Source organism: Tiliqua scincoides, chromosome 6 (genome assembly GCF_035046505.1).
Source record: "Tiliqua scincoides isolate rTilSci1 chromosome 6, rTilSci1.hap2, whole genome shotgun sequence".
NCBI lineage: Eukaryota > Metazoa > Chordata > Lepidosauria > Squamata > Scincidae > Tiliqua > Tiliqua scincoides.
This window is the reverse complement of record NC_089826.1, coordinates 967183-991313: the sequence shown is the minus strand read 5'-3', so window position 1 is coordinate 991313 and position 24131 is coordinate 967183. Positions and strand designations below refer to the sequence as shown.

At 54.5% G+C, this 24131-nt stretch overlaps 1 protein-coding gene across 2 annotated transcripts in view; it reads right to left on the bottom strand.

The window, feature by feature from the left end:
- Positions 1 to 6996: 6996 nt before the first annotated feature.
- EXOC6B (exocyst complex component 6B) overlaps positions 6997 to 24131 on the bottom strand; it is a 172146-nt gene continuing 155011 nt past the window's right edge. For both annotated transcript variants that reach the window (XM_066631755.1, XM_066631754.1), the window contains 2 exons: positions 15776 to 15888; positions 6997 to 11538 (listed from right to left, as the gene is read on the bottom strand). In XM_066631755.1, coding sequence (XP_066487852.1) covers positions 11412 to 11538; positions 15776 to 15888 — 240 coding nt within the window. In that variant the 3' untranslated portion in view covers positions 6997 to 11411. The remainder of the gene's footprint in view (positions 11539 to 15775; positions 15889 to 24131) is intronic.

The window sequence follows — 24131 nt, the reverse complement described above, 5'->3', positions numbered from 1 at the left end:
AGATTTGTACGGCACGCTTGGGCCTTTCACTTTCAATCAACAGCGCCAGCCCTCCATCTGAAACAGCTCTTGGAAAAACGGAGCGGGAAAAGAACTGGGCTGCATTCAGACCAATGCACAACTCCATGGATGCGTTTTCAGTGGGTCATGGACCACGCCAGTCATTGAAGTGGGCATGTCGAGCTCTGTCAGGAGCAAATCCAATGGCCAAACTCCTCTCAGCACTGGGATAACAGAATATACATCTTTCACGGGCACAACATGGAAATGCAGACAAACTAGCAGTTCAATTTCCGTTGTTGGAAGAGGGGTTAAACTGAGCAAAAATACAATGTAGACCTACAAAGAACATGAAACCCCAGCTTGATATTCCAGGAAATAGGGAGAGGGTATAAATGGGGCAATTTCACAGAGAGGTGAAAAGGGGTGTGTTCCAAGGATCTGTCTTTTCAACATAAATGACCTGGCAACAGGGTTAAGTAATGAGGTGGCCAAGTCTGCAGACGACACCAAATTTTTCTGAGTGGTGCAGACCACTCCAGAAGGATCTCTCCAAACTGGCAGAATGGGCAGCAAAATGGCATGTGCGCTTCAATGTCAGTAAGTGTAAAGTCATGCACATTGCGGCAAAAAATCCAAACTTCACATATAGGCCGACGGGTTCTGAACTGCCTGTGACAGATCAGGAGAGGGATCTTGGGGAGCTCGATGAAAGTGTTGACCCAGAATGTGGTGTCAGTGAAGAAGGCCAATTCCATGGTCTGAATAATTAAAACAGGGATTGAAAACAAAACAGCTAATATTACTGTGCCATTGAATAAATAGGCCACATCTGGGAGGGAGGGCTGGAAATCTCACTGATTCTTTTTGGGGGGTTGTTATTGCAGGCGGACTACAGAGTAAGCCCCATTGACCACTATGGGACTTACTTCAGAGTAGACAAGCATAGGCTGGGGCTCACAGGCTGCAATCCTACCCACACTTTCCTGAGAGTAAGCCCCATTGACCACAATAGGACTTACTTCAGAGTAGATTCACTTGGTGGAACAGGACTGGCTCCCCCTTACGTAATTATTTTATTTTAATTTAATTATTTATAATTATTTATTTTAATTTGCTTGATGATGTCACTTCTGGCCATGACATCACTTCCAATGGGTCCTGGACAGATTGTCATTCTAAAAAGTGGGTCCCAGTGCTAAAAGTTTGAGAACTGCTGCAATAAGGTGTTAGTTGACTCTGTGTGTGTGTGTGTGTGTGTGTGTGTGAGGTTCTACAAGTTTTCAAAATCACTAAAATCAGAGTTTGGAGGAATAAGACCATCATGTTATATATCAATCAATGCGTACTTTCATGCAGAATGCAATGATACAAACCACATTGAAATATCTGTGTTATAACAAAAGGTACAGCCCAAAAACCGGTGGGGGTGGGGCGATGGTACATAACCACGCCCACCTGGGGCGTTGCCCCGCCCACTTCATGGGGTGACGTGCAGGCCTCCTGCACCGGGTGACTCGAATCCTAGTGATGCCACTGGGGAGTTGCACCAGGCTACAGGTCTCTTGCGGTCTTGTGCGCTCCGAGGCATCTGGTGGGCCACTGTGAGTTAAGAAGCTGGACTCAGCAGGGCTCGTCTTATGATTTTTCCTTAAGATCAAATTCAAGAAATTGGGCGAGTCCTGAAACCCAACCCAAGGAGGCTGAAATGTTTGCCCAAACACTGAAGCTTATTTGAAATATCTGATTGTCCTTTTGAGTCCTATGCCCAAGGTGCAATAACCTTCCTCGAGCAAAGCTGGACCAGGCATTTGTCCTGAGCCTCCCCTTGGCCAGCCAGAGAGGCAAAGTGGTTTTGACGCAGCTTCCACTGCATCCTGCCAGCTGGCCGGAGACCACTGCACGATGGAGAGGTAAGCAATAAAATTCTCACTTACCTACTTCATTGCAGTATGATCTCCAATGGGTCTACTTGGCTCTTCATCAGCTCTTAGGCTGGTGCAAGTCTTGAGTGGACTCAAGAGGCCTGGGGAGGCCAGGCAGGGGGCATAGGTTATCAACAGCACTGCTGCCACTGATATCAGCCTCCTGACCTCCCCCAATATGCTTCCTGGCAGCCCTGTTCCCGGTCTGATCCTCACCACTCCCACATGAATTCATCTTCTCTGGAGGTGACTGGGCACCCCAATGGTGGACATGGTCTCCAGCTTTGCACAGGTGGTTCCGCGGAACCAATGCAGTGGACCTTCTGCTGACAGAACACTTATTACATGCATGGAAGGGACCCATAGGATTGGGCTCTCGTTGAATTACTAGATCTGGAGGATTTTCAGCTGTTTACTGTGGAAGCTGCACTTTAGCAACTGCCAGCATTCCTCAGGACAAAGTCTTGGAGATTATAATCAAACCGTCACTTGCTAGATGGGAACATAAGGCCTCAGCCAGTGCTGCTGGACACAACTTTGTGGAACGTTCTCTGAACAGGCCCCGGCCCAATGTTGAATTTCAAGAGGCAGAACCACCCAGAAGTTGTGGGCTGCCGTGGAGTTAGCTGCAGAGAATAGGAACCTATTCTGAAAGAGAACGAACATGCAGGCATCAGGTGGTGGTTTTTGTTAAGCCCAGTAGAACCGCACAGGAGTCCAGACAGGTCAGGTAAGCCATTAAAGGTCAGCACCTGGAGGCCACACCCAGAATGTGGGTGAAGCCAAAACAGACCTTCTCATACGTTTCAGAAACCACAAGTCAGTAACAGCAATAAAGACACCCAAATAACCTGTTGCTAAACTTTGTAATGCTACTGCCCCCCACACCTTTGCAGACTCAACCATCAGCTCCTTGGAAGCTGGAGAGTCCCTCTCTAGAGAGGTACACCTCCCAGGGCCTCATCCCAGCATGCTTAGTAAAATCAGTGGCATAGCTGGAGGGGGGCAGCGCACTCAGCCTGGCAGGGAGGTGGATGAGCAACCCCTCCCTTCGGAGCCATTCCCAGCAGGGGGAGGGGAGCAAAACGAAGCCGTATGGAGTATAGGATGACCACTCTGTGTGTTGAAGCACCAAAGGGAGAGAGCCAGGCAGTTCCTGATGCAACACCCTTCCTGGATTGGCAGCGGTCTGGCATTCCTCAAGCTGCCGCCTGGAACTCAGTTGCAAAAGCCATAGAAACAGTGTAGTCAAAAACACTTCCTAAGAGGTATCAGACACGTGACGGCATTTTCTTTGTTTCAAACAGGGAGAGAAGATTCCTTCAAGGAGGAGCACCTGAAGCTCAAGAAACAGAATCTTCCAGGTGGCCTTATGGTAGAGCGTTCCCTTATCCCTTATGGCAGCATTTCTCAAACTGTGGGTCGGGACCCACTAGGTTGGTCGCAAGCCAATTTCAGGTGTATCCCCATTCATTTTAACGTGTATTTTATTTTTTAATATATTAGGCTTGATGCTACTGTGGTACATGACTGCATTTGGGGAAATGTTTCAGATCTGTACTTTTAACAGATTGCTACGTATATGCTTTTAACAATGGTAGTCAATGGGGCTTACCCCTGAGTAAGCGTGGATAGGATTGCAGCCTTTGGGAAGCTTGGGGAATTTTTTTTAACTGATCAGCTGCTGTTTGGGAGGGTTCATCTTTAAATAAATTTTTAAACTTATACTTATTGTAGTTTTAATTTACTTATTCAATTCGATTTTGCCATATGGGGGGTGTGAAAATTTTTCCTGCTTGATGATGTCACTTCCAGCCATGACATCACTTCCAGGTTAGTGACACCACTTCCAGTGGGTCCTGACAGATTGTCATTCTAAAAAGTTGGTCCTAATGCTAAAATGTTTGAGAACCACAAGGCCTTATGGGATTCCATGCAGAGATGAGCACTTTCTCCACTTAACCATGGAACCCAGAGCGTGTTTTATGCAGGAGTGTGGCCACTGCTACGATGGGGCAAGAGCTCTTTGTGCAAACAGCTGAGGGTCACAACACCACTGGCACTGAGCTTTGGTAGGTGCAGCAAAGTGGGGGGTGCACTCAGAAGAAACTTAGAGCTATACTTGCTGGTCATCATCGGTGAGGCTGTAAAGCAGCCAGTGCCAGTTGTAAAAGGTAATCTGACAGTGTGCTACTCCGCATGCTGCTGGGAGCACAGGTGGAAAGGCCGGGGCCTTCCTACCTACTTCGTTGGCTCTCTCATCACTTGCCAGATTAGTTAAGTCAGCAGGAGAGGAGGGAAGGGGAGGCAGAGCAGGAGTGGAGAGCAGGACTGGCTGCTGGGTCCAGCATCCGAATCCTGATCCCCTTCCCAGGCCCGATTCCATGGTGGGGTCCACCTGGATCTGTGCCACCTATCGTCTGAGTAGATCCCCCATGGTGCTGAGGCCTGCCCAGAGGAGACCTCTGCAACTGACCCCACCAAAGGATGTAGCGGTAGCCGTTTTGGTACTGCTGCATTGGTGGGCGGAAGACAGGATTGTGCCATAAGTCTCACTGTGGAAATGCAACTTGAACTCCTGCACAATATGCCTAATGGAAACAAATGCACCTGCTCCGGCCCCCCAGGGGTCATTAACACTTCCCTTTGTCAGGGTGACATTGAGTGATCACGTCCTCTGGTTCCATTTGCGACGAGATCCAATAACGCGTCCCGCCTGCTCAAAGACAGATTGGCTCGTAGGGGAGGACGGAGTGCTGACAATTTGTCATGCTGGGAGCTGCCTAACCTTTGGTAGCGGAATGTGATCGGAGCGAAGGTCCTGGCCACCAGCCGGCACTGCTCCCTGGCATGACAGACATCGTGTGCAGGGGAGCAGAGGTGATTTACAGCAGCCTCGCTGTAATTGCATTCTGCCCAGCAGGAAAACGGATGGACTCGTCCTGCTGATGGATGGCTCTCCAGGACCGTCATTCAGTTAGCCCGGCCTAATGGGTGAAACTCCTTGGGAAGGGATGAGAAGATGGAGAGGGGGTCATCAGAGCCGAGACCGGAGGAAGGCATCGGGAGCACCAGGTGGTGGTCCCAGAAGGGGGAATGGAACAGAGGGGTCAGGACTGGCAGGTGAGTGGCCCAGGCAATTTGGGATGAGCTGCTATGTTACCATCAAATGATGGACATGCTGGGTCTGGCCAAAGGCAGCAGCCACTCCAGCACTCCCTCTAGACCGAAAGTGGCCAGGCACCTTTGGGAAGGGTACCCATGGAGAAGAAGAGTGGTCCCTCTGACCACGGGGAGCTGTTGCTGTTCCCATTTCAGCCCCAATGGCTGCCAAAAGACTTCTCCTGTATGGATTGCTCTCAGTCTTTAAAGAGCCCGCCAAACCACACATGCTAATCATGGCCATCCCAGAATCCAGCCACAATTCCAGCCCTGGGTGATGGTCCTGCTTTTGAAACTTCCTCCCTTGTGCCTCAAAACGGTGTCCCCAGTGTTGTTCGAGAACCCCCAGTTCAGCCTGTGAGAAAGAGTCAGGGTCCGTCAACAAGTGAGACTTTCGCGTTTCAGAAAACCTTGAACATCTCTGTGACAGGCTTGGGTGCCGTCAAGATGTGAAGCCATCGATCTCCTCGCACAGAACAGGCCACCTTTTTCTCAGTTTGAAACAGGCCTCAGCCTAAGCAGATCTCCTCGCACAGGACGGTGTTGCTCTCGCCCTCCCTTTCCCACTGGAACATGGTTCCCATGACAGCATCTCTGTTCTGAGCTGGGGGCTTCCCAAGGACTGACTTGGAGCCCACTGGCCAGGCCAGCAGGAGAAACAGTTCAGCCCTGCCCCAAGTTCCCACAGCCTGGCCTGGATGAAGGTGCCAAGCAGGACACTCAAACCTGCACCCTGAAGGTTCTACATGTTCTAGCAAGCGCTCAGGAAAACAGGACCCAAAGGCAGCCTGGCCTTCCACAAGAGTCCTCCTGTCTTCTTGACGTTCAGGATGGGCAGCAGCAACGCAACCTGGAATGCCGCCTCCCGCCTCTGTGCAATTGGAATGCAGCCACACTCCGCCTCAGGCAGTTTCTTCAGTTGCAGGACATTTGTTTTGAAAGGGTTTGTTTTAAAGGGACCCTGCAAATCCATCAGTTCCTTCATTTGTGCGGTCCCTGTAAGTCAAACCAAAGTCCTGCACTTCCATGTTTGTAGGAACTGCATGGGGAGTGGACAGGAGGTTCGCTTTGATCCCATTTCTGTGTTTTTAGTGGGCAGAAAGTGCATCAGTGCAGGTTGGATCCATGGCAGGCTGGAGGGGGCAGTGGCAGACTCGGGGTGAACCCACTACCCTGTGTTCTCCTGCAACCTGCTGCTGATGCAAACCAAGCCTCCTCACCTAATGGAGGGCCACCTCATAGTATGGGTGAAGTCAAGGGGAGGAGGGAGCGGAGGCCCAAAGAGCAGGTGTGTAGATGCATGCTCAAATGTGGGCAGGTAGACGAGGGGCTCCTCCTCTCCCAGTTGTACACCCCTCAGCTCTTGATTGGCAAAAGCTTGTGATGCTGTCACCACCTCACAAGTCGATTGTGTTTGATGGCTGCTGTGCAGCTATGACGTATATATTTGGGTTGCACTTTTGTCTGTACAGCATTTATTTTTCCCGTTTATGGATGACACAACAGAAACCTGCAGTTTGATGCTTACTGCTGTATGAGCTGGACTGATTCTTGGTTTGTCAGCTTTGTGCCTGTGTGTATAATTTAACAAGACATGAATAATAAGCAGTGATCTCGGGAGCATTCCAGCCAATTCCCCTCTCTGCCATCTCAAGCAGTCACTGCCAATGCACCCCCCTGACAGTCTCTTGGTGTGTGAGATTAATTTTTAACTCTCACATGTTGATTTTTTGTTATGTATTCTTTAACTGGAAGGCCCCAGCATGGTCCTCACTACAAGAAGCCACTGGTGTGAAGACAGTCTCTGCAACTTCCTTGTGGTGACCTCCAGGGAGAAAAGGAACCAGGGCTTTCCTTGACAGTCACCAATAGAGGTGCTCAGAAAAAAGCAGCTGCTCCAACAACTCAGTGACGTGGTTGTTTTTTTTTAATAAAAGTTACAACAGGATAATAGATGTACAGTTCAAATCAACATGCTAACAGCTATGGAAAGTTAATCAGCCCTCCCATGACGCAGTCCCACCACTTGGGAGATCCCTTTAAAATGAAACATTTTCTATACATTTCCTCTTTTTGTGCAAGGTGCAAAACAAACAAAACTGCTGTCATCACATTAGTTTACAAAATACTCCCTCCAAAAACCCAAAGAAAAATAATTAAACATAAAACTAAGCCGTCTATAAACGTAGTGACAAGATGCCTGTGTGAGTGGAGAGTGCAAGATGTACACAGTGCGCGGAAGCCCTCTGGGACCCGTGCCTGGCTGGAGGACAGAAAGGAACAACCCCCACGCAGAATTCGAGCAGCACTCCCTGCCCAACAGAGGGGCACTCGGCACAAGTACCCCTGCCCTAGTAGTGTGGAGGTAGCAAAGTGGTCTTTTGAAGGCTCCCAACACACAGTGAAGTTCAGGCCCACACATCTGGTTCAACCCACTTTCAGAGAGTTTTCCACCCCCAAGGAGGTTCACTGGACCCTCGCACTCCATGTCTGGGCGGAGTGATGTCCTCCCCATCTGGCAGGAGCACCCAAAGGGTTGTTTCATCCAAATAAACTCTGAAAATTCAGGACGTTCAAAAAGTGATGAGAGAACTGGCATTCACCAGGCCATAACCCAGGAGCAGGAGGTGCCACTGGTCCTTGGGTCAAGTCAGAGGCATTTCTCAGGAAACTCCCTGTGCCGAGTCCATCCAATGGAGGAGGCCTGTGCCAAGATGCAGTCACCTGTCCAGTTCCAACTGGCTGCCAAGCCCTCTCACGCCCACCAAGGCAGGTCCATCAGAATCTACCTGCAGGAATTCATGCAGCTGCCCAAATCAAGATATTGATGAGTCATTACTAGAAAACATTCTGAGCTGATGAAAAAGCCTTTAAAAAGCCTGCACACAAAAGACAGACAGACGGAGTTTTCCCTTGTGAGGATGGAAAGTTGGATCGGGAGGGAGGGGAGTGCAAAATCAGCAAATGACTTTCACAGGAGGAGCCTCTGCCTCACAGGGAATAGGCGGTCTTCTGGTCTGCCTTCGCACACCTTCCCCTCCCAGAGATGGGCTCTTGCCCAGAAGCCCTTTGGATGAGACTGCCCCCCCCCCCAAGTGCTGCACTTCTCACATTAAGCAGCAATTGGACTTGGAATTCCACCCTCAACATTTCTGCAAAGGAGAGAAGTGGGCAGGATCACACCAAGGCAAACTCCTCCCAAAAACATGGTTGCTGGGCAGAACCCAAGGACCACCTTGGCAAGATTGCAGAAGGCGACCCCCCACCAACTCTCAGGCTGGTCCTCCACTATGTGCCTGCCCCCACTGTGCGCAAGGTGCTGGGGCAGACCTTGGGAGAGAAGCAGTGTGACCGGCACAGAGGGCAGTGGGTTTTTCTCACCCCCCAGGTTGTTTTTCTGTTAACAATGGTAAGTTGTCCCGTCCCTCCCTGCTTCAGTATCAGACCATCTACAGCACAGGGTACCAGCCATCAGCGAATGTTTAAAAAACCACCTTCATCCCTCTGTGTGAGCACATTCTATTTCTTTACCAAAGTAATCTGTTGGAATGATTAATTTTCGCTTGAAAGGACCGGGCTGCCTTGCTTGGAAGAAAGCCTTAATTAGGAACAGAGCACCAGAATTCCATTTTTCATCCCCATTATGCGACTTGCGGTTTGGAGGCCGACCCTCCTGAAATGGGACACTTTCTGAACAAATCTCCAACTCGCTGGCGGCTGCAGCTCCTCAAGCTTCTGCGTCGCGACACGTACCGGCCGGCCTGCGCTCAGGACCAGGAAGAGGCCAGTTCGTTCTGGCTGCTCTGAGCAGGCACCCTCTCCACTAGAGTGGGCAATTCTCACAGACGCTGGACGGAGGGCTTGGCTGAAGATCACGGAACGTTCATGGCGGGTTAGAATCTCCAGCGCAATGTTCTACCTGAGAAGGACCTTGTTTCGCAGCACGAAGCACAGGTCACACACAGAAAGCACTGCCTTGGCAACTGCGGTGCCTGGATCCTTCCTGCCCAGTGCCCTGGCCTCCGCGGCTGGTGGCAGGGGCTCGCCTTCCCTTGGCCTCCAAAAGAGAGAAGCGGGGTGGTGGGCCTTCTCCTGGCCGCAGCATGGCTGCTCACTGACAGATGGGGATAAAAGCTGAGCTGGACAGCCCAGCCTCACCACTGCCCAGAGCTCCAACCTGCCTGCCTTTGGTCACTGCAACGACACCCTCAGGGCCGGGCCCACTGCAGAAGCAAGCCCAAAGGGTTGCTTGGAGGCACTTAAGGAGTAGCCTCGGGCAGAAGTGGCATGTGCTGGGGCAGCCCCCAAGGGGGCTCCTACTAATTAGGCGAGGAGGTCTTGAGGGTCTGTCTACTGGTGGTCAGTGTTTTCTGTGGATGTGCTTCTCATACCACCTCCAAGGAAGTCCACCGGTCCCTCCCACTCCATGCTGTCTTCCCCACAACAAGGAAGCAGGAACAATCCACTGTTTGCACAGAGACAAGGGCAGAGGTGGAGAGAATGGTAGGGGACAGGAACTTACTCCCCACAGATCAGTTTTTACTGAGAAAGCAGATCCCCTCCCCAAGACTGCACTTTTGACACCTGTCTTACCCAGACAAAACAGGACCCAAGAGGAAGGGGAAGTGACAGTCCAGCCTGCCCCATGAGCTGCAACTCAGCAGCTGAAGCCCCCGAGAGTTGGCACTGGTGGATGGACGGGAGATGCTAAAGGCTGTGGGAAGCTCGTCCAAGGTAATCGCGCATGGCCCTTTTTGGCAGCCACAGGTCGTCATCCCCAATCCAGCTTCCAACCCTTTCTTATGCTACAGCAGAGACTGGGCCAGCTCTGTTTCCTGGAACAGAGAGCAGGGCTGTGCAAGCAGGAAAGACCCAGGTAAGACAGTGATGGGATGGAGAAGCCCTGCGGTCTGCAACTGGTGAACACTGGGCAGTTGTCACCCCCTGTCCTAACAAGCCTTTTGACACATTGTTCACACACAGATAAACTACTGGGTCAGCCATGGATACACTTTGTCTTTTGTGGCTATGTAGAAGGCCACATCCTGACGAGCATGGATTTAGTGGTCCAAGACTAAAGGTGCCTCAGCCGGGAATCTGGCTGTGTAGCTGGACTACAAGACCTCCACAGAGTTGCCCTGGCTCAGGAGGCCTCACAAGAAGGGTCTCCATCTCCCTGAGAGCCCAGAGCTTGATGCACACTGCAGAAGGGACCAGGAGGCTCATGTCACCAGGTGAGTTTCCTGTGTAAGGGCAGCTGAAGTGCACAGTGCCAGCTTCATGCCAATGGCCCATCAGGCTGTGGAGCCCTGCAGATGGGCACTCGGAATGGCCCCCACCTCTACCCTGGACATTCTCCGCAGGTCTCTTGAACTCACCCACAACTTCAGTCTGGAACAAGCAATGGAACTTTTAGGTCTTCGATTGGCTGCTCGTTTTTGGCTGAGGGCAGCTGAAAGACCCGGGCCTGGTTTTATGTGGGAACAGAGGACTCAAGGAAGAGACCTGCCTGGGCATCTCTGGCAGTGAACCACCTCTGAACTGAGCTCCTTCTGTACCTCCATGATGCTCTCGACTGGACAGACCAAAAGGCCACCCCTCCCCCGTCCTTCATGGACTGGCTGCAGACTTCAAACAAGAAGTCAAAGAAAACCTCAAGATTTGCACAGCCGGGTCTAGAGGGCACCCGACTCCTGCAGGCAGAGCAAGGACCAATCCACAGAACCATTTTCTACATGTAGAAGCCCCCTCCCCAGATGCCTCTTGGGGTCAGTGCTGGAGCTTCTACAGGCCACAGGCCACATCTTCTAGAAGACCAATGTTGGCACCTCAAAACAGACAGGCCTCTTGCCAAGAAGCCAAGGACTGGAGGCTTGCACGCCGCATTTCAAAAGGCTGGTGGACTCCTGTGGCCGCAAGCCTCACGTTCCAATCCAAAAATGTTCCGGTGCAGAGAAGCTTCTCCTGGTGCACCCTGGAACCCCCGTCCTTTAAAAAAAAGAAGACATTCAGCAACTGGATTCCCTGCACTGGGGTAGAAAAGAGGAAGTTCGGATCCAGCTCCAGCCTTTATGGACATGCTCCAAGCTCCTGGAATGGGAAGTTCCTGCAGAAACAATGGCTGTCACTGTTACTGAGAGGTGCAGAAGACCCAGGCTGTACGACTCAATTCCCTCGTGCAGCAGTGTCTGCTCACCAAGAGGGGTTCTGAGCACTGGGACAGGGGGTGGGCGGAAACCCCACCCTCTCCTCTGCAGGGCACGGAGCCACACGTCTTTCCAAGTCTCCACCAAGCAGTCGCAGGCCCCCTTCCCGACCCGCTGCTCAGGAGTGGTGGCTGTTGATGAGGGAGCGCAGCTGCTTTGCCACCGTGTCGATCAGCTTCTGCTTCTCTCTCTCGTTCTTCCGGAACTGGGCAAAGACGTTGTTCTTGCGGCTGGCATCCCTCATCCTGTGGAGACAAAGGGGCGCGCATGTCAGCATGCAGAGAAAAATGTTCAGGGAAAGAGAGTGGGGCAGCCCGAGACACTCTGCTTGAGAGGCTCCCTCCACGACAAGTGCCACAGCTTGAAGCCTGCTGTTTCTGCCCCTCCCCCCTGGCTGACGGAGACGTGGCCTCTTCCACCAAGGCCCTCCAACAGGCCCACAGCCCCACCCAGGGCTGACAGGCCTCCTGCACAGCTGCCCCCTATATCCCCTATAGAATGTGTCCATTCTATATTTTATGGCACAAGTCCCAACGTGGCACCCTGCAGAATGGGGAATTCCAAGGTCAAAGTAAGTCTAGAGGCTTTGAGATTTGGAGAAATCAGCGTGGCTCCTGGGAAAAGGGTCCAGGATCACAGGAAGTAGCCTCACACGGGCTCAGAGCCCTGGTCCGCCTGGGTCAGGACTTCCAGCACAGACGGGCAGCCACTCTCCGCAACTGCAGGCAGCCCTGCCTGGCAGGGACTGAGTCTGGGGCTTTCTGCATCCAGAGCAGGGTCTCCCCTACTTGGCCAGAATCCTTCCCCTTGATGGGCAAGAGGCTGTAGAGGGGAGCTTTTGTGTGTCAAGAGGATCCTGGGATAATGCAGTGCCACACACACACACACCCCATGAGATTTCTGTTGGCACCCAGGCATGGGGGACAGCCCATTCCCAAAGCCTTGTCACACTCCAGTGTGACCAAGAAACGAAACCCAGGGCAGTACACTGGAGGGGAGGAGGCAGCAAGAGGAGGTGTCGTCACCAGCAGTTCCAACAGGGAACAAAAGGGAACCAACAGGGAACAGGCACAGCCCCCATCACAAAAACGCCCTTTGTTTATGCCCCCACTGGGCAGAACATGCACTATCCGCTGCATAGTGAGAAAGCACAGTGGGGACACCCAAGCCAGGGAGCTTGCCTGGCTTCCTGTCCCTATGAATGACACCCCTCCACACAGCCAGACATTCCCTTCAGCCCCGTCTTAGGTCACGTCTCCTGACCACACTGGAGGGTGGCAGGACTTTGGGTTGACCCCTAGATTCTCACTGAAAGAGCAGACCTGTAGGTAGGACTGACTGCCTAGCTGGACCTCCTGATGCGCAAGTGTATGTTCCCAAGCGCAGAGGGGGATGTTTCTGATAGGTAGGGTGGAATGGATGTCCTCGCGTGAATGCGGACCTGGACAGAAAGAGTCCTGGCCCTGCCTGCTGGAAACCTGTGGACAGTGAAACTGCCTTCAGACCTTGGTGGGACCAGGGGCAACACTCCACCATGCCACCAGTCAGCACTTCAGGAGTAAACCAGAAGACATGAGGGGCATGACGGGTGTGTGCCCAGAAGGCTGACAGAGCGGTTTGGAGACCCAGCCAAGTTCCTCTGGGGCCACTTGCTCCGTGTCACCGTGCAGGCTGGAGGACGTGGGTGGAGGAGCCCTGCAGCCAAACAGTCAGCCTGCAAAGAGCCCTGCACCACGGCTGATGCGAACAGGTGGTCAGAAAGAACAGCCCAGGGCAGGAGTGCAGCATCCGAGGGGCGGTCCTGCCCAGGGACCAGGAGATCTAGGCTCAGGGAGTCTCCGATGAGAGAGTGTTTGCTCCCCCGCCTGCAGCTGCCGTCACCTCCACTACCTGAAGAGAGCCAGAGAGACACGCACACAGCGACCAGGCCAGCCGTGGCAGCCCACATTCCAGCGGCAGGTGCTCTGCCAAGGTGCAGCCAAGTGCCGTCCGCTCCCAGCAGCCACTGCCAGAGCCAAGCTGCCCGCCCACCTGCCTGCCTGCGAAGCCTCACTCACCTTGCCCCGAGAAGCCACTGCTAACAGGGCAAGGAGGGATGAAGGCCGTGCTGAACCCAGGGAGGCCGCCCAGGCCCTCTCCTAGACTGGAAGCACTCGCTTGCCGCAGCAAGTTGGGCAGCTGTGAGTGGCCCCGCAGCTGTGCGCGCATCTCTCCGACTCTCTCCACCTCTGTCTGTGGAGGTGCTGGTGGCTGAGGGGGCAGGAACATCAAGCGGAGAAACAGCAAACGGGGTGGGGAGGTGACACCTGCCCAGGTGCCAAATGCTCTGGCCACGCCACTGACCCAAGAAAGGCTGCGCCAATCAGCAGGCTGGAGACACACGTGAGTCGCCTGCAGCAGACCTGGGCGCCTGCCAGTCACCAAGAACTCCACTGACACTGAACCATCAAAGGGAAATGAAAAGAAGCCACATACTTACTCTCGGGATATCCTGCGAGGAAGTGAGGAGGGAAAGAGATAAACCGGGACAACAAGTTAAGCAGCGCCTTGCTTTGCCTGCTCTCCTGCAAAGCTGCTCCGAGAGGCCCTCCCGTTCTGTGCCTCAGTGGCGCAATGCTCCCAGTCGGCACCACGGCAGGCAGCCCCGGGGGGAAGGCAGGGACCCCTGGCTCTGGAGCAGGTCTCCGTGCAAGCCGAAAGCCAGCAACACCGACTGCCCCAACAAGGCCACGTGCCAGTTGCCAGCCAGTGCAGGATGAGGCCCCTGCCACCTGCCTCAGGCTCCTGTGTCTGATGCCCCAATAGCCCAACAGCCATAAGCAGAGAGACCCAAGCCATGCGTATCTACGCACAGCAGCCCGTGCAAGTGGCAACTGTGGTCTTCTGCAGGCAAACTAGGGTGAAAGTGCCTTGTGCAAAGCCAGAGCCTTGATTCATCAAGCCCACCACAATCCCCAAGGCAGCCAGACCCAAGTCTTTGCTGAGCCTGACTATGTGAGCCCCAGCCGAGTAGGATTGGGGCCAGCCCCAGAACCAGCACAAATGCAGCATGCAGCACACCGCAGAGGCCAGGCTGAAGTGCAGACTCCTGCCTGCGCTCAAACACAGCTGCAGTGGGTGCAGCCGGCTCCCTGGCAATCTTCCACAGTGGGTGACAGACCCCACTGGCCCCATAATGTCCATCTCACTCACTTCCCCCCAACGAGGGCAGCCAGCCAGCCAGCCAGCCAGAGAAACCAAAGGCTCCGTCTTGTCCAGCATCCTGTTTCCACTGCCAGCTGGGAGGTGGGCAGACAGGGCTGGAAGGCAAAGGCAGTGACTGATCCTCCAAGGCAGAGGGCTCTTGAGCATGAAGGCTCGACGCAGCAGCCCTGCCCAGGACTGCCAAGAGAACCCTCCTCCTCCATGGGTGTGTCTCGTCCCCTTTAAAGCCACCCAGGCCAGTGACCGTCTCCATAACTTGTGGCCGTGAGCATCGCCAGCAGGGCCCTGAGGAAGTGCCTACCCTACCGCTTCCCAGCACTGGAAGCGACGACACTGAGCAGTGCTTCTCCAACCCATTTGAAAAGCGACATGCGCTGAGCCGAGGGGAAAGAGGGCCAGTGCTGGACGGAAAGTCGGGCTCACAGTCCAGGTTGGAAGAAGCCAGTGCCCGACTCCCCAGCCAGCCACCCACCCACACTGGCTGACGCCATCCAGGCCACCAAGTGCTAGGCGCCAAGCATGGCTCTCTGCAGCACTCCACTGAGCAGCCTGCTGGGCAAGAGCTCCCAACGTTTCAGGCGAGCATCTCCAGCTATGCACTGCTGGGGGACAGGCGGAAGAAGCACCTTTGATTACAAGGGGAGGGGAGTTTATTTCTTGGCTCCGGCAAGGTGCCCCTGAGCCAGATTCAGAGAATCACACCTGAAGTAGTCAGAGCTGGGCCGTGGCCTGATCCGAAAGGGGGGGGGGGTCAGTGGAGGCTGCACAGAGAAACCGGCAATCAGGTCCATGCGCATGAAGGCCTGGAGAAGACGCATATCATGGCGCCACGGACAGGGGAGAGGCAGGCCTTGCAAATTAGTTGGACAACAAGTGAGAGGCTTGTGATCAATGAGCCTTGATCAAGATCCACTGGCAGTGATCCACTGTGCAAACTTCCCCATTGACACCAATTCACCAAGTGCATGTGGGCTCCAGGCCTTCACAGGAACTACTGGTGTTTGATGCATGTTCAGGCCTCGACTTGCATTAATGCCAAGAAGCATTTATGGCAAAAAAAAACAACTGCTCACAAAGAACAGCAGAAGCAGCTCAGTGCGACACACACACAGTGCAAAAAAAGCTGTGGGTGTGACAATGGGGTCCATGGGTAGGGAAACAGCACAAGCAAGCAGGCAAGCAGTGATCTCCACCCCCGCAAAGGCCAGGAAGGACCTGCATGATGGAGGGTTTGTGGTCTGTTAAAGTGAGGGGAAGGTCACTGCAGCCAGCACTCACTTCTCCAGCAGAATCAGGGCCGTTGCTGGGTTCACCCGGAGGTACTTGCAGTTTGGCTGCCCATAGTCGGCCAAGTACGTCGACCAGTCCCATTGAAGAAACAAATCCAAGAGCTGAAAGAGAAAGACAGAGGGCACCATTACGACTCAGAACACCCCAGAAGTGGCAGCGCTTGAGCTGTACTGGGCCTTGCAAGCGCGAGTGCCACATTCCGCTGGCCTTGGCCAGGCACTCCACCACTGCCTCAGCCCCTCATCTGCCACCTGGGAATAAGAGTGGCTGGAGGAGCGCATAAATCAACCCCCCTTCCTTCCTTGGCCAGAGATGCTTTTGGAACCGGACAGCCTTTCTTGGGCTGGAGGGTGGCAATCCTGTTTCCCTTTAACCCCAAAGTTCTTTGCAATTCAAAAATGCTACAGCAATGATCATGTGTTGGTCCCAGAAGATCTGCAAAAGGGCCAGGTGTCTACCGAAGAGGACCTCTGCTTAAGGGCTTCCAGTCACTTCCCAAGACAGGCTGGCCAACTGGCACCTGGTTCCATGCAAAGAAAAAACAGGCCATCTCCTGAAACTCACCCAGCAAGTTGCAAAGCTGGGCAAGAGAGCAAGGAGCCACATGTTGAAAGTTGCAGAAAGTCAAGGAACAGCCAGTGGCTCACCAGCCTGTGTGTCGAGCCCCGGAGAAATGAGGTGGCCGGAAGTTGGAGTCCCTCTTGCCCTGAGAGAGCCCCCCAGCCCAGGGCCCTCGGCAACAAACACGTTCTCTCTGACCGGAGGATGGAAGAGCTCAGCACTTGCAGCAGGCAACAAGGACACTCAGTAAGTCAGGTGACGAAGGCTCACGTTTACAAGTGATGGCACCCTGCTGTGCAATTATATCTCTGCCACCCAGAGGAAAAGAAGCATATTCATGGCTGCAAAGCGCAAATGATGTGCATCACCCTGGAAGCTGCCACAAGCCCTCCCTGAAACATATCCAGCAAACAGCTTTCCCTCCAGACGGAGAGCCCAAACAACGCACGTGAACAGTCAGTTGCCAGAGCTGTACAGGAAAACGCCACTCTTCATTCCTACACAAGTTTTCTGCCAGGACTGTTGGATGGGGTAGCAGGTAAGGGGAAGAGGCTGCAGTTCCACAGGGAGACCCGAAAGTATGGCAAGATTGTGGCTGGTGGCATGACTGAGAGTGGGGCACAGGGTTCCACAGGCCTAAGGACCTGGACATGAAGCAAGTTTTGGAAGTCCTTGCTGCAGCCTTGGGCCTCATAAGAACATCAGACCCACTGGATCAGGCCCAGGGCCCATCCGGGCTTCTGGCTTCCTACAGGCTTCCAGCCAGGGTCTGGCTTCCTACATTTGACAGTAGCCTACCAGTTGCCACCAGGAGCACACAAGACAACAAGAGACCTGCATCTTGTTGCACAACGGCATTCAGAGGTGGTCTACATCTAGAACCAGAAGGCTGCATCACAGCTTGTAACCTATGATGGAGTTTTCCTCCAGAAATACGTTCAATCCCCTTTTAAAGGCACATAGGCCAGGCACCATCACCACATCCTGCGGGACGGAGTTCCACAGACTAATTACACTCTGGGTAAAGAAATGTTTTCTTTCTTCTGTTCTGTCTCTATGACGCTCAATTTCAGTGGCTGTCCCCTGATTCCAGTATAGTGTGAGAGGGAAAAGCACACCCCTCTGTCCACTTAAGGAAGGGGCCAGTGGCTGCCCAGGCTGTTGCTCTGCTCCTGAGCGCCACAGGCACCCATCCTCCCGAGCAGTGGAGTCCAGCCTTCCTCTGACACACGATGTGCGAGAGCCAAGGGAGCAGGCAGTGATGGATGGCCTGTGTGTTTTACAACCATTTAGCCCTATCAATCTTGTGGACACGTGGCCTGGCCAGGGATGCCGCTCCCAGCTCCCGCTGGCTTCCTCCCGCGCCCAGAGCTGCCTCTGCAACGCAACCAGAGGGCGGGAAGTTCTTTCCCTCGGAACTCTGACAACACAGGACGATTTATCTGTCACATAAATGTGGTTTTATTGGTTTTACTGTTTAAACTTTTCACCTCTGCAACTAAATCAGGAGACGGGGTGGGGAAGAGGAGACTTGCACAAGGGCATCCCTGCAGCGGGCTCCTCCGTGAATTTCACTGCTGCCTTCTGGCACAGACTCCAAAATAAAAATATGCAAATACCATTAATTTTTCAAACCAAAGAGTCAACTGTGCAGGGTCCATAAATCAAACTTGACAGCACACACACAGGCAGGGCGGGGGGGGGGGAGAAAGCAACAGTCCCTGAATTCAGAGGGGGAAGGGGAATCGGGCAGCGTGCTGCGTCAGCTGTGGGACATGTAGGGTGGCCGGTGACCATCGGCCTGGTGCACATCAGGGAGACAAGGCGGAGGCCAGGAAGCCTGATTCCCCCCAAGAGCTGCAGGTGGATCTGAGAGGTCTTAGAGAGTCCATTCCGTTCTGCCTTCCTATGCAGACTAACCTTACAAACCTGTCCCAGTGCAGAATCCCAGCACCTTCTGGGCCACCCTCAACTGGTTCCACAGCAGGATGGACTGTGCACGGACCCCTCCCCCCCGCATAGCCACAGCCAAAACACAGGAGAAGACACAGTGCAGACAGGGCAGGTCCTGCTAGGGTGAGGCAAGGCAGGACCTCCAAGAGGCGAGTCAGTGTCAAGGGCACGTGTGCACCCCATCTGAGGCTGCGACACAGCAATCCTTCCAGCTCTGCCCCGGGAAAGCAAACTCAAGAGCCCCCCTCCCGTGTCCCTCCTTGGTGGCAGCGCCAGACAGCTTTTCTGAATTCTCAACCTGTCTCTTTTGACCTCTGCAATCCCTGGACTGCTTTCTACCCCCGAGAGAGAGACCCCTGGACTCTCTGCCAGAGCAGCAGAGAGCAGAGCTGCCAAAGCACTCAGGCCCCTTCAGAAAGGCAGCCCCTCCTAAGTGCTCAGGGCGAGAAAGTGGGCGGAACCGAGCTGTCCAGGGAAGCGGCATCGTATTCAATTGCACTGAGTAACAGCACGAGAAGCCTCTCCCTCTGGATGGAATGGCCCTCCTGACAGGTGCTGGGCAGCCTTTGTGCGTGCAGGAGTGGAGCCAGCACAGTGGATGTCACTCACCAGGCCCCGAGGTCCTGGGACAATTTCCTTGGGAAGGCAGAATGACGACAGCAATATTGGATGGACTCACAAATGCACAGGCCAGGCCAAACAGAAGCCTCTACCAGGCAGAGGGCTGGCAGCCCTGCCTCAGATGCCCAGACAGGTGGCTGTGGCGGGGAGGCTCAGTGGGGGGGGGGGGCTTCACATCAGCCTGACTCACAGTTCCGTTTCCCCATTCCAGATAACCAGGTGGTGTTTCTCACACCCCCTCTCAAGAAAGGTGCCCTCACCTGGCCAACACAAGGCAACGGCACATTCAAGGTCAGGAGGACACACTGGTGGCCTGCTCTTCTCTGACCAGGCACTGCTTCAGCCCCTGAGATCATAGTGGCCGGACAGCGCAGCCACACCCGCCCGGGGGAAGGGGCCATGGCTCCAAGGTCAAGCAGGGTGCTCCCCAGCGGGCAGCATCTCCAGGTCAGAGGGCAGGCAGCGGAACACAGCAGACGCCTCTGCCTGCCCAAGGCTTGCACCCAAGGAGAGGTGCTGCTGGCCAGAGGAAGACGCACTGTGTGAGATGCGACTCGCCCTGTGCAAAGCTGCTTCATGTGCCTGCCTGGCTAGTCACAGAAAAAGGATATTGCCAGAACCAGGGAGAGGAAATGGCTTTCTGACACCCAAGGGGATGCCCTGCTGGCTCCTCACTTCTTGCTGGGGCCCTTCCCGATTCCCTGAGCCGCCCCTCTTCTCTCAGGAAAGCCAAAAGTGGCCCATCTGTCCCTGGGAAGAGAAGTCTTGCGCTCCTGCCTTAGAATCACATCCACTGTATCTTGGGAATGGCCTGCCCGAGAAGCACTTTCCCCACACTGCAGAGGGTGGTCAAAGAGTGTTGCTCACAGGTGGCAAATGGGGGGGGGGGGGGTTTGAGATCTGAACTAAGGACTTTGCAACTCAACTCTGCTACATCATGAGGGCAGCCCAAAGGGTTGTTATAAGGATGGTGATGGGGGAGACCCAGGAGAAGGGGGCATCTTCCAGGATAAATAAAGCACAGGTCCCAAAGAACCATCAGGCCCCTGACAGTGTGCCTGCCTGCTAAACACCACAGAGCCACATCACAGCAAAGGGCATCTGCTTGTGCCCTCAAAGACTCCCTGAAGGGCTGTAAAGAATCTGGAAGGATTCAGGCAGAGAGACGGCCTTCCACTGCACCAGGGCCTCCACTCAGCCATGCCAGTATCTCTTCTGCCTGGGCTATTTGGGGACGCATTGCGGTGCCTGTCTTTAGGATTCTGCCTTTGCTTAGTGAGATTTGCAGGGGACGGAGGCTGGGACCCTTCGCAGCTGCACTTGCTGCAAGGCAGCTTTGTCGTTCTTCCCATCTACCTGGGAGCACAACTCTTTCCCAGAAATGCGCTCTGCTTTCCGTAAAGGTAAAACGTGATTGTGAGGCAGCACCCCAAACCCACTGCCCACGTCAAGCTGTCCTCAAATGACTCTGAAGAAGCAACAGCCCCCCTCTCACTTTGCTAACATGCAGTGGGCTGGCCGGTCATTGTCAGGGACCACAGTAGATAGTCCCTGGGTTCAGTGATGCTGCTGTACAGACCAGGTGCCTCAGAAGACAGGGCATGGGGAAGACTCTGCAGCCCTACGCAGACAGGGCCTTCCACACATCCCAAGAGGGTGGGGCTGAGTCAGAAGCACAGTGGATCCTAATCACACAGATGTGCCCCCTGAAAGCATAGGCGCCTTGCACATTTTTCTGCACAGGGCAATGCTGAACGTGCAGAGCACAGGGATTCTAAAGCCTACAAAGGACCATCCTGGATTCAGAGCTGCCAAATCACGTGCAGGCATCTAGGGCTGTAGCAAGGCGGCACATGAGCAACATCGGCTAGCCGGCACACCCCAGTGCTTCCTGCCTGCATGTAACGAACATATCACATACTGCAGCTGATGTCTGCACAGGGCCAGTCCTGGGAACAGATCCATGAACCTCTCCTAAAGGAATCTCCATTGTGGTAGGGCTGAGCTGCAGTGTCGAGATGGGGAGGAGCCACTGCTCAGTGGGCGGAGCAGCTGCTTGGCCGCAAAAGGTCTTGGGTTCAAGCCCCAGCAGCAGCTCCAACAATAGGCCTGGAAAGTGGCTGCCCCTCAGGCCAGATGGCACTGGGTGAGAGGACGGGTGGCTTGACTGGACACAAGGCCGCTTCACATGAGATGCCTCCTACATTCACCCCGGAGACACCAACATGACAGGTTTCCCAAGCCTTGGCCAGGTCCTAGGAGATGCTGAGCACCTGGCCTGCTGCGGACCCCACTGTCTCCACGCGCACAGCCTGCTACCCATGAACAACGGTGAAGAAGATGAGCCAGTCAAGGGGCACCGAGACAGTTCTGCAGATTCAGGAGTGGTGCTTCCCGCTTCTGCTCTCATACTTCACATTCTTCTCTCCAGACTTCAGGAGCCAAGGAGTTTTACGAATCTGTCGCCAGCCGCTGCAGTTCAGCACCTGCGGCTGACAGCTGACAGCCAGCAGCCAAATTCCACGAGGGCGGATGGGTGGGCGGGCAGGCGCTGGTTCAGCCGCAACCTTCTGCAGTGGGCCCACTCCCGAGGGCAGGCAGGCTGCGTCAGCAGAACAAAAGAGGAGGTCTGGAACGACCAAGAGCCACATGGAAAGCAGAGCAGAGCAAAGCAGAGCCAGCCTCCCTCTTGCCCTCCAGAACAACCACAGATCAAGGAACACCCACCTGCATCTGGTTCTGGGGCTGGCTGCTGCACATCACCCAGGCCCACAGTGCCATAGGCAGAGTGCGCCATTCTCAGAGTACTGACAGGACCAGGGCACCCTGGACAACAGTCTCAGCCAGCTGCATCCTGGTCATTGGTGTCCTTGGACATCTGCACCCAGATTTTTTGCATGCCAGACATTTGTGTCCCAAAATATATTTCTATCAGCTGTACTTTTTAATTTTTAAAACACAAAGGTAGGATTAGGGTTTGTTGCCCACCTATAGTTCTGCCTGTTGCCCAGTTACAGTGGGACACGAATGGCCAGAAGCTGTGCTCCGGCAGCGCAGAACACCTTCCAGCAGTGAGAAAGCCAGGCCGTCCTCACGCGCTGCTGGGCCGCTGCTGCAAACAGACAAGAGCTGTGCAAAGCAGCGGCCCCTCTGGCTCCACGTGGGCTGCAGAGGCATGTTGTGGGCGGGGAGAAGGTGGCTCTTGGGGGCCCTCCCATGCCCGGTTCCTACCCCCTTCCTAGGTTGCTCCATCCCCTTTCTCTCCTTGGACATACACAAGCAAAATTGCAGGCATTGGTCCGAGGAGACCCACTGGCCTTGGGCAACCTGTTAGGGAGTAAGCAGAAACCTTCTTACTCAAAGGCAGGGGACAGGACTGGGCAGCAACATTCTCCTCCTCCTTCCAAAGCCTTGGAGGACCTTCTTCCTTCTAAGCCCTCCTCACCTCAGGGACTCTCCAGAATCCACTGAAGTGCCTCCACTGACCAGGCAGAAAACCTCCACTTATTTCTGCTTTGCCTGGAAAGCAGCCCAGGCGACCGACAGCATCAAGACTTCCCCGCAGGCAACACTTTCTGCGCACATAACGGGTATGAACGAACCCCATGTTCATCCTGGAAGCCAACTGGCCAAGATTTGTTCAGGGCGCCCTCCTTCCCCTCCCCACCCTTGACACCCCTCACGGCAGGGCCCCAGCGTCTGCCGTGACATCACTTTGCCCAGCGTGAGGTGTCAAGCAAGGGGGGCGTCCTCACGGACCGACGTTGCCTGCTGCGCACAGGTGGCCGCAGGCAAGCGGAAGGCCTGCAAAGGACCTGCCTGGTTCCCGCTCTGGCGGTGCCAAGTTCCTGGCAAACCGCAGGTTCCCTTTGTTTACCCACGGAGGGCAGGGCGGGGTGGGAGAGGAAGCGCTGACCTCTCCCTCACCCCGCCTCGTCTGCATGGAGCTGCTGCTGCTGCCGCTGTCACCTCTGCCTGAACTTTCAGATCATCTCCGAGGAGCTTCACCTCGCCTTGAACTTGCTCGCTGCTCCCCAGCACACAGTCACGTAGCGCTGCCAAACACTCCGGCGCAGCACTGCAAGAGGCTCCATGAGCCACACAGGCACCCCGGGGTGGGGAAAGAGAGGGTGCGCTGGGCCGCTGTGGCTCTTCATGCACAACTCCAGTGACATCTGCCTGGGAAGCCCACGCAACCAGCCCTGTGAAAGGGGACAAGCTAGGCCAGGTGTGGCTACAGGGCAGAAGCAGCCACGGAACCAGCGTCCCACTGGGAGAACCAGCAGTGCAGGGGGTGGTGCAAGGGCAGGTACAGGCACTTGCCCCCTCCCTCACTGCAAAGGCAGAGCTGCTGGCTGGAGTGAGGCAGGGAGGCAAACCCCACATGCAGCCTCACTGCCTGTAACTGCCCAGCCCCTACCTCCATCCCCCTCCTGCCCATGGAGCACATGCTGCATCCCCAGAGAGGCCGTTGGAAAGGTCTCCTCAGGGTAAGTGAACCATCCCCTTGTAACTACCTATAGACAATATCTATATTGTGGCAGGGTGCCATTTCATGACAGCAAAACTCTGCTCCGCTAGAGAAAACCCTTCCACGTGTTGGCCCAGTCCTGGACAGGACAGGGCTGTCAGCTGAGCACAGAAGCTGCGCCCTGGTTTCACAACCACAGTGCTGAGGGAAGCAGCCCCCCCACCCAACCCCACAATCCTACCCAGAAGTATCTGCCACTCTTCAGGAACTTTCACGCTCACAGCAAAGTTGGCCAAAGTCTAAGCCAGCGGTTCTCAAACTTTCCCAGCTCGCGGCTCCCCTGATCCTTGTGGCCACTGGCCACGGCTCCCCATTACAACACCTCACCTCAGTGACCCCCAAAATGGGGACGAAGGTGTTATAATTATACACTAGAAGCAAGGCTGCCAGCACTCTGAGGCTGCAATCCTAACCACACTTACCTGAGAGTAAGTCCCATTGAACACAATAGGGCTTACTTCTGAGCAGACAGGGTTAGGATTGTGCCCTGAGTTTGTTAGCAGCACACCTGGAGGGTTTTGACAAGGGAGGGGGGAAGTGATGAATCTGCTGGGGGAGGGGAAGACTTTGTTTTGTGTGTATCTGCTAATTACAAACTGATGCAAACTGAGACCCAGAGACTGTTCGGCTGGAATCCTAACCCCACTTTCCTGGGAGTAAGTCCCATTGAACACAATA